The 22,209-nt window shown below is 39.5% G+C and overlaps 1 protein-coding gene across 2 annotated transcripts in view; it reads right to left on the reverse strand.

Annotated features, from left to right (window-relative positions):
• PRSS12 (serine protease 12) overlaps nucleotides 1-21,498 on the reverse strand; it is a 74,459-nt gene extending 52,961 nt beyond the window's left edge. The window contains exons 1-4 of one of the 2 annotated variants that reach the window (XM_039253819.1): nucleotides 20,951-21,498; nucleotides 8,516-8,654; nucleotides 5,643-5,821; nucleotides 1,107-1,257 (exon numbers count right to left, since the gene is read on the reverse strand). In XM_039253819.1, the coding sequence (XP_039109750.1) occupies nucleotides 1,107-1,257; nucleotides 5,643-5,821; nucleotides 8,516-8,654; nucleotides 20,951-21,452 (971 nt within the window). In that variant the 5' untranslated portion in view covers nucleotides 21,453-21,498. The remainder of the gene's footprint in view (nucleotides 1-1,106; nucleotides 1,258-5,642; nucleotides 5,822-8,515; nucleotides 8,655-20,950) is intronic. The other variant, XM_039253820.1, reaches the window with a different exon arrangement.
• Between the last annotated feature and the right edge of the window lie 711 nt (nucleotides 21,499-22,209).

Here is a 22,209-nt window from a genome sequence, read left to right on the forward strand (position 1 = left end):
CTTGAGGGTGTTATGCGGAGCAAAATAAGTTAGGCAGAGAAAGACAGATACCATATGTTTGCAGGTATAGGTGGATTAGGAGGAACTTAATGGAGGACCATGGGGGAGAAGAAGGGGAAAAATAGTTGGGGAGACAGAGGTAGGTAAACCATGGGAGACTCTTGAATGCTGAGAATAAACTGAGGGCTGATGGGGGTAGGGGAGAAGGAAGGGGGGTGATGGGCATGGAAGAGGGCACTTGTTGGGATGAGCACTGGGCTTTATATGGAAACCAACTTGACAATAAACTATTTAAGAAAAAAAATCATGCTTCACTGTCAAGGATTATGCTTCATTGAAAAAAAAAAGATACGTGAACAGAGAAGCTTTGATCTCAAGAGGCCTCCCCATCACCAATCCCCCAAAGTGCTAAATGAAGAAATTTACAAAGTTAAAGTAAAATATCAACTTTGAAAAGATCACATAATATAATTTTATAGGAACTTATAGGCTTGTAATACCAATGTTCTGAATCATTAAAGAAAAACAGAAAAATCTAAAAATCTAAAATTACAGCATGCTATTGCAGAATAATCACAACTCAGGCAAGATGGTGTATTGATTTTCATACTGCTGTTTTTATTACATATGCTTCATTCACTTCCACACCCTATGTGGGAATTATTTCCTTTGCACATTAATAAACATCCTTTGTTCTAAGCACATAACCTAACAAATAAGAAAGCAAAGCCAAGAGTTTAGATAATATTTGGGGAGAAGAACAAAATTTCAGTTAAAGCCTAACAACTAGTATCACAGGATGACTTCAGTAAGTCATTGTGACCGATGGTGCTGGCCATTACCTAGAAGCAATGTAAAGGCTACTAATGAACAGCAGTAAAAGGCTGAGATTCTTAGGAATATAAAATCAATTGAATTCAGACACAGGCAGGTGAGACCTATAAGTACATATAAATTCTCCCCAGGGAGCCTACAGCCTAGTACAAAGATCACCAGGTGGCTTTTTCTATTCCTCTGAGGAAATGTGCAATTTAAATATACACACCTGCCTCTGGGTATGGAAATAACAGATTCCAAATTGGAACTAAACAAGAATAAAAACAAACCTCAGGCCCAGCTGCCTGCAGATCACTTCTGCATCTGCTTCATCCCACTGGTCATCACAGACAGTCCCCCACTGGCCAGCATGGTAGAGCTCCACTCGGCCTTCCCGCTCGCTGCTCCCACCCACGAGGCGTATGACAGGAAACGATGGGCCTGTGCCGTGTGAGATTAGAAACAAATTAATTACACCAACTTCTCCGCATTGACTGATAAGATTAGATATATTCTATTTATTTGCCATTCTCAGTAATTAAATCATATTTATTAAGCCACTTCAGTGATTTGGACATACATATTCACATGTATTATGTATTATGGTATTCCTGACCAATTAAAATATTCCAAATTGGGGGCACCTGGCTTTCTCAGTCAGATCAAGAACATGCAACTCTTGATCTCAGGGTTGTGAGTTCAAGCCCCATACTGGGGGTAGAGTTTACTTAAATTTTTTTTTTCTAAAAATAAAAAAAAGGTACTCCAAATTGAATTATGTTCATACAAATAGCTCTTAAGAGGAAGTAGTCTAGGGGTTCCCAGCTGACTCAGTCAGAAGAGCAAGCAACTCTCAATCTCAGTGTTGTGAGTTTGAGCCCCATGGTCAGTGTAGAGATTACTTTAAAAAATATTTAAAAGAAAAGAAGATATAGTCTAAATTCACTTTTCCCCCAACAACCTCAGAAACCAGAAAAAAACACATTCAAAACTGTAGTTTACTGCAAACACATTTGATTTTAATGATATTGTAGTGGTGACACTGATTTTGTAATTTATAGTAACTTGAGCATTACCAACATATAATATTTTCTTATTATTTTAGAAAGAGAGAACAAGGGACAGAGGGAGAGAGAGAATCTCAAGGAGGCTCCATGCTCAGTACAGAGCCAGACATGGGGCTCAATCCCATGATCTCATGATATGGGATCATGACCTGAGCTGAAATAAAGAGTTGGATCACTTAACTGACTGACCCACCCAGGTCCCCCTTTTTATATCTGCAGAAATCAAGTTGAAGTTAACACCTAACTCATTATAACAAGGTAGTGAACATCATGGCCAATACCTATAAAAAACAATATTGAGAATCCATTTGGATATGAATCAGTTTACACTCATTTTCTAAGAACTACCAAAGGCTTCTCATTGCAAATTCCTTATTACAGTCCACAATGCCCTGATCTAGCCCTTAGCATCCTGAACATCTCTCTCTACTCCTGGCCTCCTTCACCAGGGTATACTTACAATGCTCTCATCCTTCTATCCCCAAAATACTCAAGGTTCATTCCCACCTTAAGGTTTGTACACTTCCTGATCCTTCTGTTTGAAATAATGTTCCCATAGATCTTCCCCTGGCTGCGTCCCTCAGTTTTCAATGCTGAATTGTCCTTTGCTTAGGAGGCCTGCCCTGGCTACCTTGGCTAATGCAGCACCTTAAGACACATTCCACTAAATTGCCTTCTGAGTATTAACTTTATCTAAAATTGCCACTGATTTATTGGTTTACATGTCAATTGTCTGTCTCCTAATAGCTAGAACTAAGGACAGAGACAGTGCCCTGGCATATCTCAGGTTTCCAGCATACACAGAAGGTACGCAATGAATATTTGTGGGCTGATTAGACTGATAAGTGATAGCTAAAAGCCTAGAAAGAGCATCCCAAACATGGAAAAATAACTAGCAATATTCATTCACTCAATACTGTTTGACAAACAGATATTAGGCACTTGCAGGAGCTGCGGGGCATTCACAGGAGCACTAGACAGACCTCATCCTTGTGAAGGTTATTACCTAAGGACATGGAGAGAGTGAGTAGAGAGAAGGGATCATCAGGAACTTGCAGGGGTTTGGATGTGAAGTGGTCTGGGGATCTCCTCCAAAGAAGCTGTTATCTGAAGAGGGCAAAGGTGGATGGATGGGATTTCAGAAGTCAAAGATGTGGTAAGTGCATTTCAGGCAAAATGAAAAGGATAAGCAAAAGCACAGAAGCACAACACTGAATGTGTTTGGGAAATAGTAAGCCAGGATAATTTTTCTAGAATAATGGATGTAATATGGTAAAAGGTTCAGAATAGGCTGGGCCCCTATTCAGAAATTTAATTACAGCTTTTGCCAAATGCTAATCATTTATCCCACATGAAATAGGCTTCTAATCCCTCCACAGCTGTCAGTGAACGGTATTGGGATACTCATATTTATGTTCAAATATCATCCTTGAGTTTTGCAGCACAGATTCAGATCAGTGAATATTTACATATACTCATACTGTAATCTTTAGAATATAGCTCATTTATATAAATCAACTAGTACTTGGGGCGCCTGGGTGGCTTAGTCGGTTAAGCATCCGACTTTCCCTTAGGTCATGATCTCGCGGTTCGTGGGGATCTCGCGGTTCGTGGGTTCGAGCCCCACATCGGGCTCTGTGCTGACTGCCAGCTCAGAGCCTGGAGCCTTTTCAGTCTGTGACTCCCTTTCTCCCTGACCCTCCCCTGCTCACGCTGTCTCTCTCTCTCTCTCCTAGAAATAAAAACATTAAAAAATTTTTTTTTAAAAAATCAACTAGTACTTACAATTTGTAAAAAGACAAAGATAGTTTTAATAAATGTAAGTGTTCTCAATATTGTATATTAGTTTCTTATAATTAACTGATGGCTGACTGGTGGTAGGAAACTTAAATTTGAATGTTATTATGTTTACCTTTCCTTTAAAAAGCTTGGAAAATATAGAAAAAATTATGGAAAAATGTATACGTTTTTAAAGTTATTATAGTCTCCCTGCCTCCCCTCCACCTACCACTGTGGTAAGCTTGGAGAAAACAGAAAAACAAAGTGTTAAGAAGAAACTTAAAATCACCTACAACCCAGAACCATATGTCATATTACCTTATTTTTGTGTCTGTCACATTTTATTTTAAAACACGTGGGGTTTTTTCTGGCTGTATAAGTAATCGTGAAAAAAGTTTTAAAAAACTCAAGGACCAAATGACATCAACATCCCACATCCCCCTGAAAATCATTTGAAAGAGAATTCAGTGAGGTAGTTGACTCATGCTTAACTTATGGATAAATAAAACTCCGAGATATGTTCATTTAGATTACTACTTCCTACACCCAATGCTGCTACCCATCTCCTACTTTGGAAGTGTTGGAAAAGCAACAAGGACTAGATGACAAGACACTAAATGTAATTTCCAAACTAAAAACAAAAATGTGTCAAGGGTCTATCACTGTGCCTTGAAGTAGACTCAGTGTTTGCTGCTTTGAGCCTTTCACATTCTCATTGAATTTTTTTTCACTCTCACTGCTAACTTATCTCAATCTCCTACATTTTTACAGATCCTTATAAATGACCTTAAGTTTATCTTTGCAGCCAGAGTATAAACAGGTGGATAGACGACAGAGAGTAGGAGGAATGTTTTTAAGTAGATAGATATCCTGAAAGAAAAATAATTATTGTTTTCAAGATTTTATTTACTTCACTACTTGAAAAATGTTAAACATTTTATCAATCAGGTTAAACATAAAGTAATCTACAAAAAGGAATGCATTATTGAGCCCAATTCGCATCATCCTTGAAGCAGCAATGCATAAACATGTACTGCCCAAAGTAGCATTACCCAAAAGTGGAGAATCAAAGGAAGAAAAGGAAAAATTTACATAACATCAAGATTTAGCATGCACCTGGCCCACTCAAAAAAGAAATGTGGTTCTCTGAGTACATACCTGTCCCCTATCTTACAATTGGTTCTTCCAGCCAATTCATAGAAATTACTCTAAAGTGAGTCTCTGTATGTTTTGTGGTGAGAAATTTTTCCATTCTTCCCCTGATACCTGTACCCCAACGGACACCAATGCCCTGGGCTGCCTGGTAGCTTTTGAAGACCTGGGACATCTGATCATGCTTCTGTCTCCAAGGAGAATGCAAGAAGGGACGCTGTGACAGTGTGCTGGTCTCAGTTTGTGGTCACATTAAAATATGATCCCAGGAAATCTATCAGCAATCATGAAGAGCAGCCAGTCCCTCCTCCACTTATGTTCATATGAACATATGCATATTTGTGTACTGAAACCATACAGGCCAAGTGTATGGTATACGGAAGGAGCCTTTATCCAAGGCAGTTGTCCAGATTATGGAGGTTGCTATCTACAACTCAAAGGAGAATACTGGTACCATGATGATATTGTCCTATAAGCAGAGTGACAATATTTTATTGTAGTTGCTGTATTTTATATTTGATTTCAAGATGATGATTTCCCATCTTGATTATATCATGACTTTTCATTAGCAAAATAATTGTTTCATATATAATATTTCTGTAAACAAATTAGATAAAATAGAAAACACATTAAAGGTGAGATACCATTTGCAAGTCAAATGCAATTCAGAATGTTAGACGCACTCCTACTGAAGACTGTAAAATATGATGATTCAGACTTGTGTCTGTGTTTACACTCTTTTAGGAAATGATTTAACAAAGACAATTTTATCATCTGGAATTTTGTTGAAAACACAATGAAAGTAAAAAGAGACTTTTTTTTTTTTACCATGGGAAAAGCTACATGTGACAGCAGCTGCCATCTTCTGAGGACACACCCCACCCTGCCAGATGTCTTTTTCACAAAGCAGTATATTTTCTTCATCTCCTCGGCAACAGACATTGCTCCAGTAAATGGGAATAAGGCCCAGTGCAGAAAACGGGGTTTGTTTTGCTACTCCTTTTCCCCTGGAAGTACAATGATTGAGGTGAGATTTATCAAATACAGGTGAATTTTTTGTCAAAGTATTTAGATTTTTAAAAATTGAAGAAAAGAAAAACAATGGATGATCTATGTTTCAAGCAAATCAAAACTCAGAAGGAGATCAGAACTTGGATTGATTACTTATGAGTCTTTTTAATCGATCTTAAATGACTAATGGTATGCATGTGCCTTTACTACCTATGGCTAATTTGAGGGGAAATAGGTAAATACTACAGATATTTTTTTAAAAGCCTGGTGGTTTTGTGGAAGAAGTGTGTCACGTGGCTCAGTGAGACTTGGACTCTAGTCTGGACTCAGCTGCAAATTACTCTAAGCTGCAAGTTTCTGTAAGCTCTGCTTTCTGATGTATAAAATGAGGCGTCTGGATGCTTGGAGATTCTTTCCTACTCCAATATTTTAGGCTAGCATTTTCAAAATGATTATTATTACTATAAGTAAGCAAGATAGTGTCAAGAGAGGCAATCATTTATCATTTTTAAACCCTTATATATCGTATTTGTTAGCAAGACTTCGAAATCAACAAATAAAATAATAACATGCAGATGGACTCTGCTTTAACTCATCTAATGTACATATTTTATAAGTAATTTCTAATATTCACAAATTGATATTAAATTTGAAAAGATTAAGTGCTTATCAGATTAACAGGGTAATCTCTAGAATTGTCTACATTCAACAGCTTCTATCAACCAAACAGTAAACATTCAGGATAGATCTAACATATAAATATGTCTTGGGGAACCTGGGTGGCTCAGTCGGTTAAGTGACTGACTCTTGGTTTCAGCTCAGGTCATGATCTTACAGTTCGTGGGATCAAGCACCCACTTTGGGCTCTGTGCTGACAGGATGGAGCCTGCTTGGGAGACTCTTCCTTTCTCTCTAACCCTCTCCTGCTCATGGGCACATGCATGTACTCTCTCTCTCTCTAAAATAAACATTCAAAAAAACATGAACATGTCTTAACAACAATAATTCTGAGCTGCTCTGATCTAACTGTACAATTCTTTCTTACAAAATGGACTACTAAGGGGCACCTGGCTGGCTCAGTCGGAAGAGCATGTAACTCTTGATCTCTGGGTCATGAATGCAAGTCTTATGTTGTAGAGATTACTTTAAAAAAAAAAAAAAGGACAATTAAGAGATGATATAAGTAATCAGAGTAATCAGACCCCCTTGCCTGAAGTTCTGTTTGCAGAATGATAGTTTATAATTCTTTCATCAACCAAAGGACAGTAACCACACTGCAGTTCACTTTCTACTATAGTGGTTTTGTTTTTTTGTGTCAGAGTCTCAAAGGAAATCGTTTTCTTCCCTGATTTTCAGGGGTAATAAAAGCACATATAAACGTGTATTTCAAATGTGTGTTTGTAGACACCAGTCTACAGATCTGTTACCTACTGAGTCCCTCAAAAGAAAAAGCATCAAGCATCTTTGTGTTCTGTCTACCTGCCAATGACTTTTTGCCAGACAAAATATTTATTCATTGATCAAATCAGTAGTTAATATTCCCCAAAACCATAACACTTTATAGGCTCTACAGACTTACTCCTCCTTTCATCCTGACTTATACCAGCACTCATTTTAAAAATTAGTTAATTAAGTACATTAAGCCTATTTGATGCTGCTCTAACAGCATCAAAAGTCTGAACACAACTTAAGCCTTCACCGTTTGTCTTTACTAAATACTCATTGCCTACCCTCCTAGTAGGAAGACAGGAGGGAGCAGGCAGCTTAAATTTCTTACTGATCTGACTGCAGTTTATTAACCTTTTCATTTCTATCATCATATTAAATATTACCACTCACTGTTTATTAGTCCAAAATATCTGTAAACTGTAAAACTTTCTTCCAGTCTTTTGGGCCTGCCTATTGATAACAAGATTATTTTCCACACTTTCTAAAGATCTCTAGAGTTAAAAGCCAAGAAAAACATCTGGCATTTGTACTTAGAAAAAAATAAATGAGACACAAAAACAGAGCAATAGGAACAACCACAAAAGCAAAATCTTGTGTTCCAAAATGGAGCCCTCTGCTCCTGGCGAAGTCCCCTGGCACGTGGCATAAAGGTGTCAGGGCTGGTGTAAGTTGGCGTGTATAGACTGTTTCACAGAGAGGGCCTGGGGCTGCCAGGAAGCTCATGGTCACTGCAGGGCACTGCTGGGGCTGATGAAAGTGGCCATTCTCCAGCAGGACCTCCTAAGCACAGAACCCCCAGACGTGGACATCACCCCTTACCCATCTCAGGACAAGAGCACAGGTGAACTACTGCCTCTTTCATGCACAAAATGATGGAAACTGTGGATGGCTAAAAATAGACAGTTGAAAGCAAATGACAGCAGCCTAGGACTGCATGGGCTACTGAGAAATTACAATTCTCAGAATCAAATTCCTTATTTCCTAGGACTAAATAATTATTGTTAAAGACAAAGAGCAAAAGATGCTTTTGACTTTTGACAACTTAGTATTTGCATATTTCTTGGTTAGGGTTTCTTCCACTTGGGGCCCTTTCTTTATAACTCTTGTGAGAAGGGAGAATATGGGACATGAGAAAGAAGGAAGGAAGACGTCATCTTTCCAGTGACGGAAAGCAGTGATGGGTGCTCTCCATTATTCGCAGATATTAGCAGCCTGATTGGGTCAAGGATGGGCAAACTCACCCCAGCTGCATCTGGTGACAAATGACTGATGCATCAGAATCATCCCAGTGGCTGCTACACACTGTACCCCAAACTCCATTCACATAGATTTCCACTGTGCCTTCAAACTCATTTTTGCCACCTCGAAGTTGTACTGACCCTGAAGTAGAAAAGAATCCCAAAATCCCTTAATAGCAAATAAGCTTTTGAACATTATTACTTCAACAATCCTTAGTTAATGGTGATTTTCCCACATAAGTGGGAATCCAGTCAGAGATCCAATCAGAACAATTCGGCTTCCATATTCCTGGCATATGGGCTTCTTTCTTTAATGAGGATTTAGCAGATTCTTTTTTATTTAATTTAATCTATTATTTTTTGGTAATTTACATTATGGTGTCAATACTACTTCTGTTTTCTTTTTTTGCTAAGCTAACAGAAAATCCAGTTACATCTTAAAAGGGGAAAATGTGGAAGAGTATGACTAATACCTGATGTTACATCGCAAATGCTGGATTATATCACATACAAAATTTTTATCATTTGTGTATCACCTTCCACTTCACATGAGGTCATAGTTAAGAAGCACAGACACAAAATTCAGTGCTCTCCTTACAAATTAGCTGTAACTGATGGCATTATATATTCCTTCTATTGGATTTGTTTATCACGAAAGAGCAAAATGTTGTTTCCCCTTTTAACCTCAAGCAGTAGCCATGAAAATTTTAAAGATTATGTCTATAATTTCAAAAAGGTGGTGGTGTTAAAAACATTGCCTAATGTCAATCTTAGGGAAATTAGCACTAGATAGATCATTTGGTATAATTGAGTGTCTCTGGAAATTTGCCTTCCTTACACATCATCCTCACTGAGCTGCTCCAGAGTTCATGACTTAAGTCATTCTTTTCAGTCTTGAAAAGAGTCAAAATTAAAATGCAAGCACCCCCATGGGGTGCCAGGGTGACTCAGCTGGTTAAGCAACAGACTTCTGCTCAGGTCATGATCTCACAGTTTGAGCCTCACATGGGGCTCTGTGCTGACACTCAGGTCCTGGGCCCTGATTCAGATTCTGTGTCTCTCTCTCTCTCTCTGCCCCTCCCCTGCTCACGCTCTGTCTTTCTCTCTCTTACAAATAAACATTAATTTTTTCTTAAAAAAATGCAAGCACAGTCCAGGAAAAATACCATCCCTTAAAAGTGAGAATGGATCAGAGCACCTGGGTGGGTCAGCTGGTTAAGCGTCTCTTAGTTTCAGCTCAGGTCATGATGTCATGGTTTTGTGAGTTCCAGCACCGCATAGGGGTCTGGGCTGACAGCAAGGAAACTGCTTGGGATTCTCTCTCTCCTCTCTCTCTCTGCCCATCCCCAGCTTGTGCTGTCTCTGTGTCCTCAAAATAAATAAGCAAATTAAAAAAAAAAAAAGTACAGGTGGATTGAGGTTTCCCTTCTTATTGGCATTGGTTTGCAGAGTGGCTAACCGGAGGCCACAAGTGGGAAATTTAAGCAGAGATAGAAGTAAACTCGGACAGCTGAAGAATTTCGCAAAATTCTGTTAAAAGTCACTTATGATGGGCTTCATTTCATAGATAAAGAAATTAAAGAATTAAGAAAATTAGGAAATTAAGTTCTATCAAAAAACTGTCACATTATGCATATTTCAAAGTTGTTCCAAAGTCCGACTTTAAAATAATTTTTCCAAAATATTAGATTCACAAATTATCCATTCATTTCATTTGCAGGGACCCACGCACCTACCACTATCATTTTCCAAGTCATCATTTAAAACTGTAACTATTTAAGAAACACATATTGTATTTCTCATGATAAATACAAAGTGTCATTTAATTCAAACAAAAGACAACATTAAATGGAAGGAAAACATTACACTGCCAAATCCTGATTATTCAGGAGAGAGCGTGGGCATGGATCATTCACATGGCAGATAAATCTTAATCACTCACACGTTCCAAACCTCTTTAATTCACTAAGCAAGAGGAAGTCCTGTTTGGCTCAGTGAAAAGTGTGAACTGCAAAACATTTTTAAAGAAATATGTCTAAAGAGTTTAACTGAACTTTAATGAGTTTTTAATCACAAAATCTCTTCTATAGATGACCTACATAAAATTATGCATATTGCAAATGCCAGCATATTTCAACTCAAAGAATTTATTAGCTTACCTCAAAAAAATATTCAAACTGATATTTAAATTTCTATTATCTATTAATCCTCCTCCACTAGATTACTCGAGTCAAAGGGTTGGAAGAAATTTCTATCAATGAAAACAAATTGGACTACTTATGCATATTAAAAAACCATAAAAAATTAAAAAAGCAGCCTAAATCACCAAAAAGTTTCCAATAAGAAATGATGCAACATACCATCTAAAGATTAAGGCATTTGGAGATAAGGCATGGAAAACTCTGCATAGAGCATAATTATCACCCTCACATCATTAGAATGCAGTGACAGAGCTGGAAATAGCTTCCAGGTCAACTATCAGTTCCGCCATCATTCCTCAGATTCTCCAAAGTTGTGAAAGCCTGGATTCATTTAGCTGTATCTGCTTCATGGCAAGAAATGTGGAGTGCTCATCCAATTTCCCTTTAACAAATGAATACAAATATTTGCAATTCTGGAAAGTCAATTTGCATGTCAATGACTAACGACTTCTCTATCAGAAACCATTCCCAACACCAACATCCCCAATGCACACACTGTTCTAGTGGTGCTTCCATCCCCCAGCCCCCAATGTAGTTTATCCTTTCCTTAAGGCCATAACAATTTCTAAAATATTCTTAGAAATTATTTACTTTGGAATCACAGTGAGTAGTTCTTAATGGTACATAATTCCATGAAGTTCATAATTCTTCAAATAATTATTTGAAAGAGCATTTTAAAAACTATCAGCATAATACATGCTCCAAAATAATAAAAGATTGACACATAATTTACATACATTTAAACTACATTTAAGATACGTAGTTTTTGTTTCCGCTTTTGCTTTATTCTTGCTTCATTTATTTTCTTAGAATGGTTAAGGTGGTCAAAATCTTAAAAAATGTAACTCAATTTATGGAAGACAAAGATCTGGACCAAATCAAATGACATGATCATTTCCTCAATTCCCATCCTTTCTACTGTTTCTGTTTCCAACTATCTCCTAGATCCCTGTCCTTGCCACCATCCTGTCTCTGAACCTGAGCAAAGACCCTGCCCTGTCTTTGCATTTCATGTCTCTTCCATGTCTGTGCATTTATGGTCTTTGCATAATGTACTTTATGAATTAGGTCATGTGGGCTTTCACCAATCTATTTGAAATATTCTATTCTAACTTGAAATATTGGAACTAATCTACCTAGCCAGGCAGGAGTGTAAGACAGCCTGAAGAGGTTTTATACACTGCCACCAGGAGAGAAGTGACTTTCCAGTGATCTACATCTGAGGCTGACTCTCCCACGGAGAACCCACTGCATTGTAGGGCAATACATTCGCACAAATTTATAGGTGCACAATTACAAAGTGAAGGAAGGGCAATATCCTTGAAAAAAAGACAGGATAGAACAATGAAGCACTCACTCCACAAAAATCAAAGCCTGGTAAACTCATTTATATCGCTGTCCTAATAATAAAGTTCTTTTATTACCTAAAGTTGATCCCTCCTCCTTCCCTCACACTTTCCTCCAGCCAAACACTTTGCAATGTTCCTCACAGTCTCATCTAACGTCTCTGTACCACACAGGCTGCACTGTCGTAAAGTCTCTCAAGTGCCAAATTGATGGTAACTATTGTATTCTAAATATTCCGATTTTTATTTTTTTTTAATTTTAATATTTTTATTTATTTCTGAGAGAGAAAGAGAGACAGCACGAGCAGGGGAGGGTCAGAGAGAGAGGGAGACACAGAATCCGAAGCAGGCTCCAGGCTCTGAGCTAGCTAGCTGTCAGCACAGTGCCCGATGTGGGGCTCGAACCCATGAATCGTGAAATCATGACCTGAGCCGAAGTCAGACGCTTAACCGACTGAGCCACCCAGATGCCCCCTAAATATTCCTATTTTTAAAATGTGTTAATAATAATTTAAAATTTGAAATCTTATCAGAGATTTTAGGTCAACTATAACAGGCATTACAAAATTATAAACTGAACCAGTAATAGAAGGAAGTCTGGAACTGAAAGCTGTGTGCAATATCATGTCATGGAGAGGTATCCCTAGAGTTCATGAAATGGATTGCCCTCTCCTCAAAAAAAATTAACTGTCTGTTGGTATTACAATCACCTTAAGACAAAATGTGCCAATATACAACAATGCTCAGAATTTCACTATCTTAATCGCCTACGAAAACTGTTGAACTTATTGTCATTTTAGTTTACTCTTATTTTTGTTCTATGTAGTCTCTAGTTTTGTAAAAGAATGGGAACATAAAAGATTCATGTTACTCAAATTTGCTTTATGGGTAAATTTGCTAAACACCAGGAATTCTTCGGGTACCCAGTTGGCTCAGTTAGCACAGCATGAGACTCTTGATCTCAGAAGGTCATGAGTTGGAGCCTTACTTGTGGCATAGAGTTTACTTAAAATAAAATTTAAAAAACATTTTTTAAACACAAGAATTCCCCAAATGGAAAGACATTAAAGAAGGATTCTCTTTAACCATTTTATGTCTCAATGGACACAAAATGGAAATCTTCTAGAAAGCAGCTGACTAAATTAAAATTTCCTTCATAAGTCTTATTGGTTTGACACTTTTTACGGCTATTGTGATGAGCTGAATCCTATTTAGCACAAAAAAATGTTGAAGTGCTAACTTCCACTACCTATAGATGTGACCTTATTTGGAAATAAGGTCTTTGTCAATGACCAAGTTAACCTGAGGGCATTAGGGTGGTCTCTAGTCTAGTACAATTATGTTCTTCTAAAAAGGAGGAATTTGGATACAGAGACCCACACAGCAGAATACCATCTGAAGATGGGGTTTACACCATGACAAGCCATGGAACTCTCAGAAACTAGAGAGCCCTGAAAAATATCTCTCCCTGCTGTCTTCAGAGGAAAGGTGGCCCTGCTGATACCTTGACCTTAGACTTTCAGCCTCCAGAACTGTGAAACAATACATTTCTATTGTTTAAGCTGCTCCGTTGTGGTACTCATCATAGCAGCTCTAGCAAACTAACAGAGCCATTATGGTATTACCCCTCCTTGGACAGCTAGCGAAAACACCCTTTTCATACTCCATGCTTCAAGGACACCTAAAAGAAATATTAGGAAAGGAACCAAGAGGGTCAGCGATATTCGTTCTGTAAGTTCAGCTCATTCCAAAATAAACCAAATGACAAGATATGCTTATTTAGCTACCTAACGTACTCAGAGAATGCCATTCTCTTGTTTAAAGAGAAAGAAAAAACAACAAAAACGGAAGTGTCTTCTGAATAGAATTAATAATAAATATTTTTAAATCTTTTAAAATCACAATTGAAAAAATGAATAAAATAAAATTACTGTTATCATACAAATCTTTTCTCAACTTCACAGAAGCACAAAATGATTCATTTTAGTCATTGCTATTGTTCTGATGGAATAAGAATGCATGCTGATGACATCAAGTTATAGTTCAAATCTTTGACAAAAAGTATACTTAAAGCTGAAAGTAATAGAGAAAGTTCAGTTTATGAACCATTCAGAAGAAAAAAGTCCATTGCATGTTGGACAGTTTAGTACATGTATTTCACAAATGAATTAAACATAATCTTATGTCTTATACCAAATGAAACCCTTGGGAAATGTATTAAATGATCGTTTCCTATTTTAATTATAAAATATACAAAAAATTCACATTGCCTAAAAACAACTGAGTTGGGAAGTTGTTAGTTGCATTTTTCAAGGACAGTACAGGAGGCAAGTTTAATTTTGCTGTTATTTTCATCCTCTATCCTATTTGATAGTACTAAAGTATACTGTTTATGCCTATAATTATATTTACCCATAATGGAAACTGGCTTTAGCATCGTGAAAAAGATTTTATTCAAATCATGCCATGTAAAAATGAAATTAAATCATCTTTTAACATATGAAACATTCTGCTGGCCTGAGATCCAAGTGAACTACATCTACCTCCATTAGTTCACATCTATAATTCATATTAGCTGTTCATTTATTATTCATGTAGATACCTTCAGTGCTGAGAAAAAAAATCTGAACTGGTCTAATTCAAAATGATAAAGTATCAAAACAATGAGTGAGTATCCATTCAATAAGCAATTCTACCCATTTACACTGAGATTATTAGAAGTTTATAAATTTTATCAATTATTCCTTAATTTAAAACATTATACAGTATTATACAAAAGAAGACTCTATCCATGGTTTAATTATGGTATACCAACAATTTATACAGATAATTCCAGAGGGAAATTCATCGTGTGTCTCTGAACTATTCAAATATAAGCAAATGGTGTGGGTATTAACATTTTATTGTTCAGCTCTGATTGATGAAATTAAACTACTCCTGATAGTAATCCTCTTATCTGTCTCCCAGAATAGGTATCACAGGAAAGGTAATGAAAATGCTCAGTATTCTTCTGACATCTCAACCAAAGAGTGGGTGTCCTCAACCAGAGGATACAGGTGATTTCTTATCCGTCTTTGTAATTGCCGCTCCTAGTGTGAACTCACAAAATATTTAATGAAATCTACCTTTGCCTTGTTAGAATTGGCATTTTCCATTCTTTGTGTCCTTCTGGTGAGCGTAATAAAAAGTACTCAGGTTATATCTTGCAGTGGGAGAAAAAGAATCTCATTACTTTAGTGTTTTGCATATAATAAATTTTTTATTAATATTGTTGTGCTGACTTGCAGGAAGAAAAGGGAGGGGTGAGAGGAGGATGGCTCTAGAAAAGTAAGATGCTAAAATAAACATTTCCTGATTTTCTAGTAACAGCGTGTCAACCATGTAGAAGGCAGTCTAAATCAGTTGTTCATATAGTTGCACAACCGAATGTCTGTTTACCATGCAGACTAAAGAAGAGATTTCAGAGAACAGTTTTCTTTACAAGTTAATTCAGGGATGGGGGAAGTTTAAAAATTAGAATTAAAAGTGTTTACCAAGCAACTGAGCTAACTTCCATATTCTTAACAATTATGGAATTATTCATTTCAAACATAAATTTACTAGACCTGCAAATAGCATCTTAAAATAAGAAAATGTGCTTTTTCAATCAAACCGGGGTCTAAATGCAATTCATCTAGACACAGCTGAAAAATGAATGTAACATTTCACAGCACAGTTTTTCAAATTACTTACTACTTGTTTTTAATGTTTATTTTTGAAAGAGAGAGAGTGTGAGCACAAGTGAGGGAGGGGCAAAGAGAAAGGGAGACTGAGAATCCAAAGCAGGCTCTGCACTGTCCACACAGACCCTAATGGGGGGCTCAAACTCAACATCTGTGAGATCATAACCCACGCAGAAACCAAGAGTCAGACACTTAACCTCCTGAGCTACCCGGACGCTCCTAATTAGTACTTTTCAATAGCATTTAGTTTCCCAAATTGAGGGACAAACTGCAACCACACTTCTTAGCAGACCCTGTTGGTTCTCCTCAACAACTACCTCACTCTGTCTTGGCAGGAGAGTCCCCAGGTGTGCAGCGGTAAATCCTGATTCAATTATGCAATTGTGTTAACTGAATTTTCCCTAAAGAATGCCAGAGGAACGTGTGATCCAGTCTTGGTCAATAAAGTGCAGGAGAAATCTGTGGGGGAATTCTAGGAAGGTTTCCTGTTCTTTCAATGGGACCTAGTGAGGAGGGGCCCTCTCCTTCTTCTGCAAGCTGTCCTATTTCAACATGAAGCTACCTAGTATCCATTAAATGAAGGGACCTCTGTGTAGTATCTTTTTGTTGGATATTTACGTCTGTCTCCGCAATTATGAACCAAATCACTTTTACAAAGATTACCTTAACACACACACACACACACACACACACACACACACACTCAATGACAGGGACCACATATGTATATACACTCCCAGATAATCACTCATAAAAGGCAATCGTAACTGGATATCTATCTTATTTTCTTCTTAAAAAAATCTTCGCACTAATAAAAAGTCAGATAATGCCCCAAATCAAAGCATTTTATATCTGCGTTAGCCTGAAGAGCAGATTGAGCTCAAAATTTAAAATCCAGCCAGGAAATGTACCAAATTTGGTATTGCTAATGTTTTTCAGAACCTGCTACATAGAATCAAGATGCAGCATTTTTTTAAAAAAATTCAAGGGACAGCTTTCAGCCAACTTTTTAATTAACATTCACTTCAAACACCAGATGGACTTCAAAGAGTACAGCCTGTAAACAACTGTCCCGCAAGTCTGCTGCCTCTGTTTGAATCAGGAGATTGGAGTGAGTATGTGCATATGAACAGCTTAGCTTGATGACATGACAAAAAGTCAGATCTAGGAATCATTCTTTCTGGTGAAATCTAAATTATTAGAGCATTATCATCATTTATTTTACCTGTTTCACCCAACGAGCATCGGTCCCCTATGGGTGAGTTCCACTCAGCTGCTTGTAAGAGAGTAGTTAGCACAGCGTCAAGCTTCCTCATCTGCATTACCAACCAATGATTGGAAAGTGATTTTTCCTTCCTAGTAAGGAAGCTCTAAATTATTTCAGGGTATTGGGGGGAATCAGTTGCCTGTTAATTCTTTCTGTAGAAACATAAAAAGAGGGGCACCCGGGTGGCTCAATCAGTTAAGCATCAAACTTCCACTCAGGTCATGATCTTGAAGTTCGAGGTCAGGCTCTGTGCTGACAGCTCAGAGCCTGGAGCCTGCTTCAGATTCTGTGTGTGTCTCTCTCTCTGGCCCTCCCCCACTTGTGATCTGTCTCTCTCTCTCTCTCTCAAAGATAAATATTTTTAAATATTTTTAATTAAATAAATAAAATAAACCTTAAAAAAAAAAAGAAACATACGGGGTACCTGGGTGGTTCAGCTGGTTAAGTGACCAACCTTGGCTCATGTCATGATCTCATACACAGTTCATGGGTTTGAGCCCCACGTCAGGGTCTGTGCTGACACCTCAGAGCTGGAGCCTACTTTGAATTCTGTGTCTCCCTCTCTCTCTCTGCCTCTTCCCCGCTGGTGCTCTATCTCTTCCTCTCTCTCAAAGATAAACATTTAAAAGATGTTTTAAATAAATAAATAAAATGAATAAACTTTAAAAAAGAAAAAGAAAGAAACATAAAAGTAACCTAGTTCACATGCAGTTAATAATCATATTCTGGTGAACTAGGTTGTTATTACCTGCACACCAGTCAAATGAAAAACCAGGGTGCTATGTCCTAGAATGACAAAAAGTTACCATAGATAGACATGGCTTCAGCTTGATCCCAGCCAAACAGAATTAAGTCATAGAATGATGGACTCAGTCTACATAATCATCCATTACTCCATTCTAGATGGGTTCTGATGCCTTCCTCTGGTTTTCCCAAGTGTGACACAGTGTCTTCAGAATCCAAATCACCTTGACCTGACAGCTGAGTAGAAAAGCACATTCCTGAGACAGATGGAAGGATTGTTCAATCAGGTTTTCTGAAGGCTAGAGTCTAGGTATCTAGGCAAACGTACTCATTATGAGAACAAACTCCCTGGGCTGATTCAGGGTATTCCAATCCACCAAACGATTCTTTACTACTAATTCACGGGTTTCATACATTTAGGACCTAGGCATCATCTTTCTCACTCTCAGACATTTGAGCCACGGGCACATCCACACCCTGCCCTAGCTCACCTGAGATGCTCCTAGCGCCCCTTCTACTAGGCGTAGATAACTTTCTACCTTGAGGGCATCAACTTCCTCATTTCTCTCAGTGAAGTCAGATATGTGACTCTGGCCTCCAGTTTATTTTTTAAAGGAGGGTTCTCACTACTATAAATTTTCTTTCCTTTTGTTCTAGATTTTTTTTCTTATTTTTTTAAGAAAAAGAAAAAAATCTGGACATTTTGAAATAATAAGATACAGGAAATCATGTGACTTGAACCAAACATAATTCCCTTTCTCTTTCCTTTCAGACTAGTCCTTAAGCTACAAAAATGGGGTCATCAGATAGCACATATATTTCTACATGTTTATATAATTAAAGAACCAGAGCAAAATGAGCTGTGACATGAAAATGTACACTACCTTCTAATGTTATGAGAATTACATGAGAAAATGAATATATAAAATGCTTAGCCCAGCCTCCAACATAGACTGAATGCTCAATAAATTCTAGCTATTATCAGGCCAGGTCATTTTGGTACAGGCTCAGAGCTGGAAAAGTTCTTTGAATTAATCTATTCAAAAACTGCTTTTCTGTAGATAAGGAAACCAAAGCTCTGGGAGTTAAAGTCTTACCCAACACTACACAGCTACTGCCAGAGCCAAAACGGACACAAGTGTTTTCTAAAGCATAATTCCATATTCTTCTCACTACTTCATGACAGCGTTGTTCACCCTCCAAAGTGAAATTTAGGACCAAGACCAGAAAGCCGTATGGTTCAGAAAACGCCGGTCATTGAGAAGGCATGGATCATGCCTAATCAGAACGTGAGGAATAAAGGACTGGATGGGAAGCTTCAGTTATCAAGACTGGGTCTGTGAAAGTAATTAATTATTACGTAGCCAGCCAATTGTTTTCCTATTCTTTTTTGCAGGGAGCATTTATCTCCCATCTTGGGTGGTTTCTTTTGTTTCTCTTGTGTTCAGTAGCTTTGCCCCAGGAAGTACTACACAGACAACAATTATGCAGTGTTTGGGATTCAGTCTGGTGAGAATTAGCTATGAACATAATAAAAACATCGCAAAGAGTCTGTTCTGCAGTTAGATTTAAATTTCCATTCAACACAAGAGGGAAAACAAAGAACAACCTACTCTCCTCATTTGGAATATAAAGTTAAAGGAGTTATGTGTCAGAAAGAGAGCTATTTACCACTATAGTGTTTTAACTTTGAATTCCACTTTTCTTTCAGTGTACATATATTTTTTTCAGTATACACATATACATATATATTTCCTAAATATACATTTAAAAGATATGAAATATAGTACAATAGCAGGAAAGCAAAAAAAATTCCAATGTTTGCTCAACATGATATTTTACTACAAATAATCTCTTACAGTAAATAATGAGACAATGCTGGGGCTCTTTGCGTGATATCACCTCAATTTTTTTTATAGCCACATTAGCATTCTGTCCATGAAACACGAGTATAGCAATGACTTCATTCTCTAGGATGAAGGATAATTGATCTTAACCTTCCTATCACTTTCCTTTAACTCCAAGCTAATGCAATTCAGATAAATAAAAATGTCTGCAGGAAAAGAATGTCACTATGAAAGCTAACCTTCAACTCACCTCCAAAAGGTACAAAGTACAACATATTTTAGAATCCCAATTCATGAAATTCCTGCCCCATAGCTGAGATGGAGAGCTGCCAACAAGATGTTTGAAGGGAAATTCAAACTTTGAAGGACAGGAAGTTTTTCTTTCCAGCTATTAAAGAAGAGGGGGGAGCCCTAATATTAAACAAAGCCCCAACAACTCAAAACGAAACACTCTTCAAAGGCAGGTCATTCACTTATGTTAAACCTATTAATATGTTATCATTATACCATAAAACCAAAACATCTTACCAACTTTATCTCTCAATGTCACCAACTAATCCCAAATACCCACAAATAACATATAGAGCTAAAAAATGGCATTCTTGAAAACTGCATTTGACTATGCCAAGTTGCTTCTTTCCTAAGATAGTTACTATTCCTATCTGTTTTTCCTTTCTTTTCTCTTCTTTCACTGATCATATTTACCAAAGTGTGCCCCAGAACCTGAACATCACTTTGGCAAGTTGTATTCTGGCCAGGACATTTTGCCATGCTTTTTTCAGAGGCCAAGCGTGAGAATAAAGGCAAAAAGATGTATCACATTCTTCCAAATTGGGGTCTATGGCGTGGGGGGAAGGTTACTGGCTGTCCCATTAGGTTCAATATTTCCCCTTCCAAAACGAGTAATTAGAAAGTTCATCTCCTTTACTTTGCCTCTTTCGTGTCAATATGGTAACACCCTCAAGGCAAACTGCCCTAGAGAACACACATCCACCCGACGAGCCCGCGTGTACACGCATAACACACATACACACACAGTGGCCAGAGACTGCATCCAGGAACACCGAGCGCAGCACCTCGCACAAAAACTATCCCCACGACAACCTTCACACACAAAGCACGCCTCGCTAAGTCGAAGTCACGGTACCCAATGCGCTTTGCCCGTAACTCAGCGGCCAGCCGTCTGCCGGGCAACAACCCCGAAACCTCCCACTCTCACTAGCTCTCTTCAAGGAACACCTAAAGCCGGCGGTGCGCCAGGCTGGCTCCCCGCCAGGCCCGAGCTGCTGCCGCTGCCCCGGGGCCACTCACCGTGTCTGCAGTCGCAGTAGCCCCAGTCCACCTTGCCGTGGGCGTTCCCATAGAAGCACCAAGGTCTGCCCGCGCCGTCCGGGCTCCGGCAGAAGTTGTGGCGCTGCCCTCGCAGCTGAGCCCAGCTCGCCGGGGGTGACCGCTCGAGGAAGGGTGGCACCTCTGCCCAGAACAGACACGGGGCGCCGAAGTCCGTCACGTTGACCCACGGCTCGCCGGCAGGGCAGTCCCCGGGGTGCTGCCCGAGGGTGCGCCCAGCATGGAGGGCGTGCAGGCGCTGGGCATGGAGCGCGGGCGGGGGGCGCGGGACGCGCGGGAGAGAGGGCGACGGAGGCGTCCTCTGTTGCCGCTGCTGGGTGGAAAGGTAATAAGGGTGCTGGGGACCCGGACGGGGCGAATGGCGATAACGGTGGTGGAGGGGATAACTGAGGACTGGATCAAAACCGACCACTTCGGGGAGCGCCCCTAAAACCAGAGCCACCACTAAGCGGGCGAGCGTCATGGTGGCAGAGCAGCAGGGTTTGGTCCATGCTCCCCTGCTCCTCCGGTTCTGAAGGGGAGGAGAGGTGGGGGCGGAGGCGGGGCCGCAGCGTCCCTCGAATCCCCCACTCGAGTCCCCTCCCGCCCCCCGCGTGCCGACCGCTTTCCCCTCCCCACCTTGCCTCCCGCCACGGGTCCCGCGACGCGCCTCCGCTCCTGCCCCTCGGAAGCGACCGCGGACAGTGAAATTTTGAGCTCGCTGAGACCCGGCTGCTGCAAAGGACTCGCAAAGAGAAGGCGCGGACTCCGCCGGGACTCCGCCGGGAGTGGTGGGGCCTGAGCCCCAGGTAGCCAGCGGTGGCAAGCCCAGAAACTCTGCCCCCTGGCTGCGGGCGCGGGGCGCGCAGTCTCTCCTCGAAGCCGAACCTCTCGGCTCGGGCCACTACCCAGCTCCCGGCTGCCTGCCGCGGTCCGGGCCAGATCAGCTGCTGGCACCGCCGCAGCCTCGCTGTGCGGGAGCCAAGCCCGAGGGTGCCAATGCGGGGGAAGCTTTTGGCTGCCCCTTGCCGGCAGGCAGCACCACCAGAGCCCTGCGTCTGGCGGCTCCCAAGCTTGGCACCAGTCCCTGTAGCCATCTCTCCTCCACCCCATACCCCCATGCCCTGTCTAGTTTTCTTGGTTTTGAAATCTTCAGAAGTGTGGATGGATTTAGCTACAACTCTCCCCTGACAAGTCCCAGTATAAAAGTTAACAAAGCACATGAGGAATGTTGAAGACAT

The sequence above is a fragment of the Hyaena hyaena genome, unplaced genomic scaffold (genome assembly GCF_003009895.1).
Source record: "Hyaena hyaena isolate Hyena2069 unplaced genomic scaffold, ASM300989v1 scaffold_466, whole genome shotgun sequence".
Classification (NCBI taxonomy): Eukaryota; Metazoa; Chordata; class Mammalia; order Carnivora; family Hyaenidae; genus Hyaena; species Hyaena hyaena.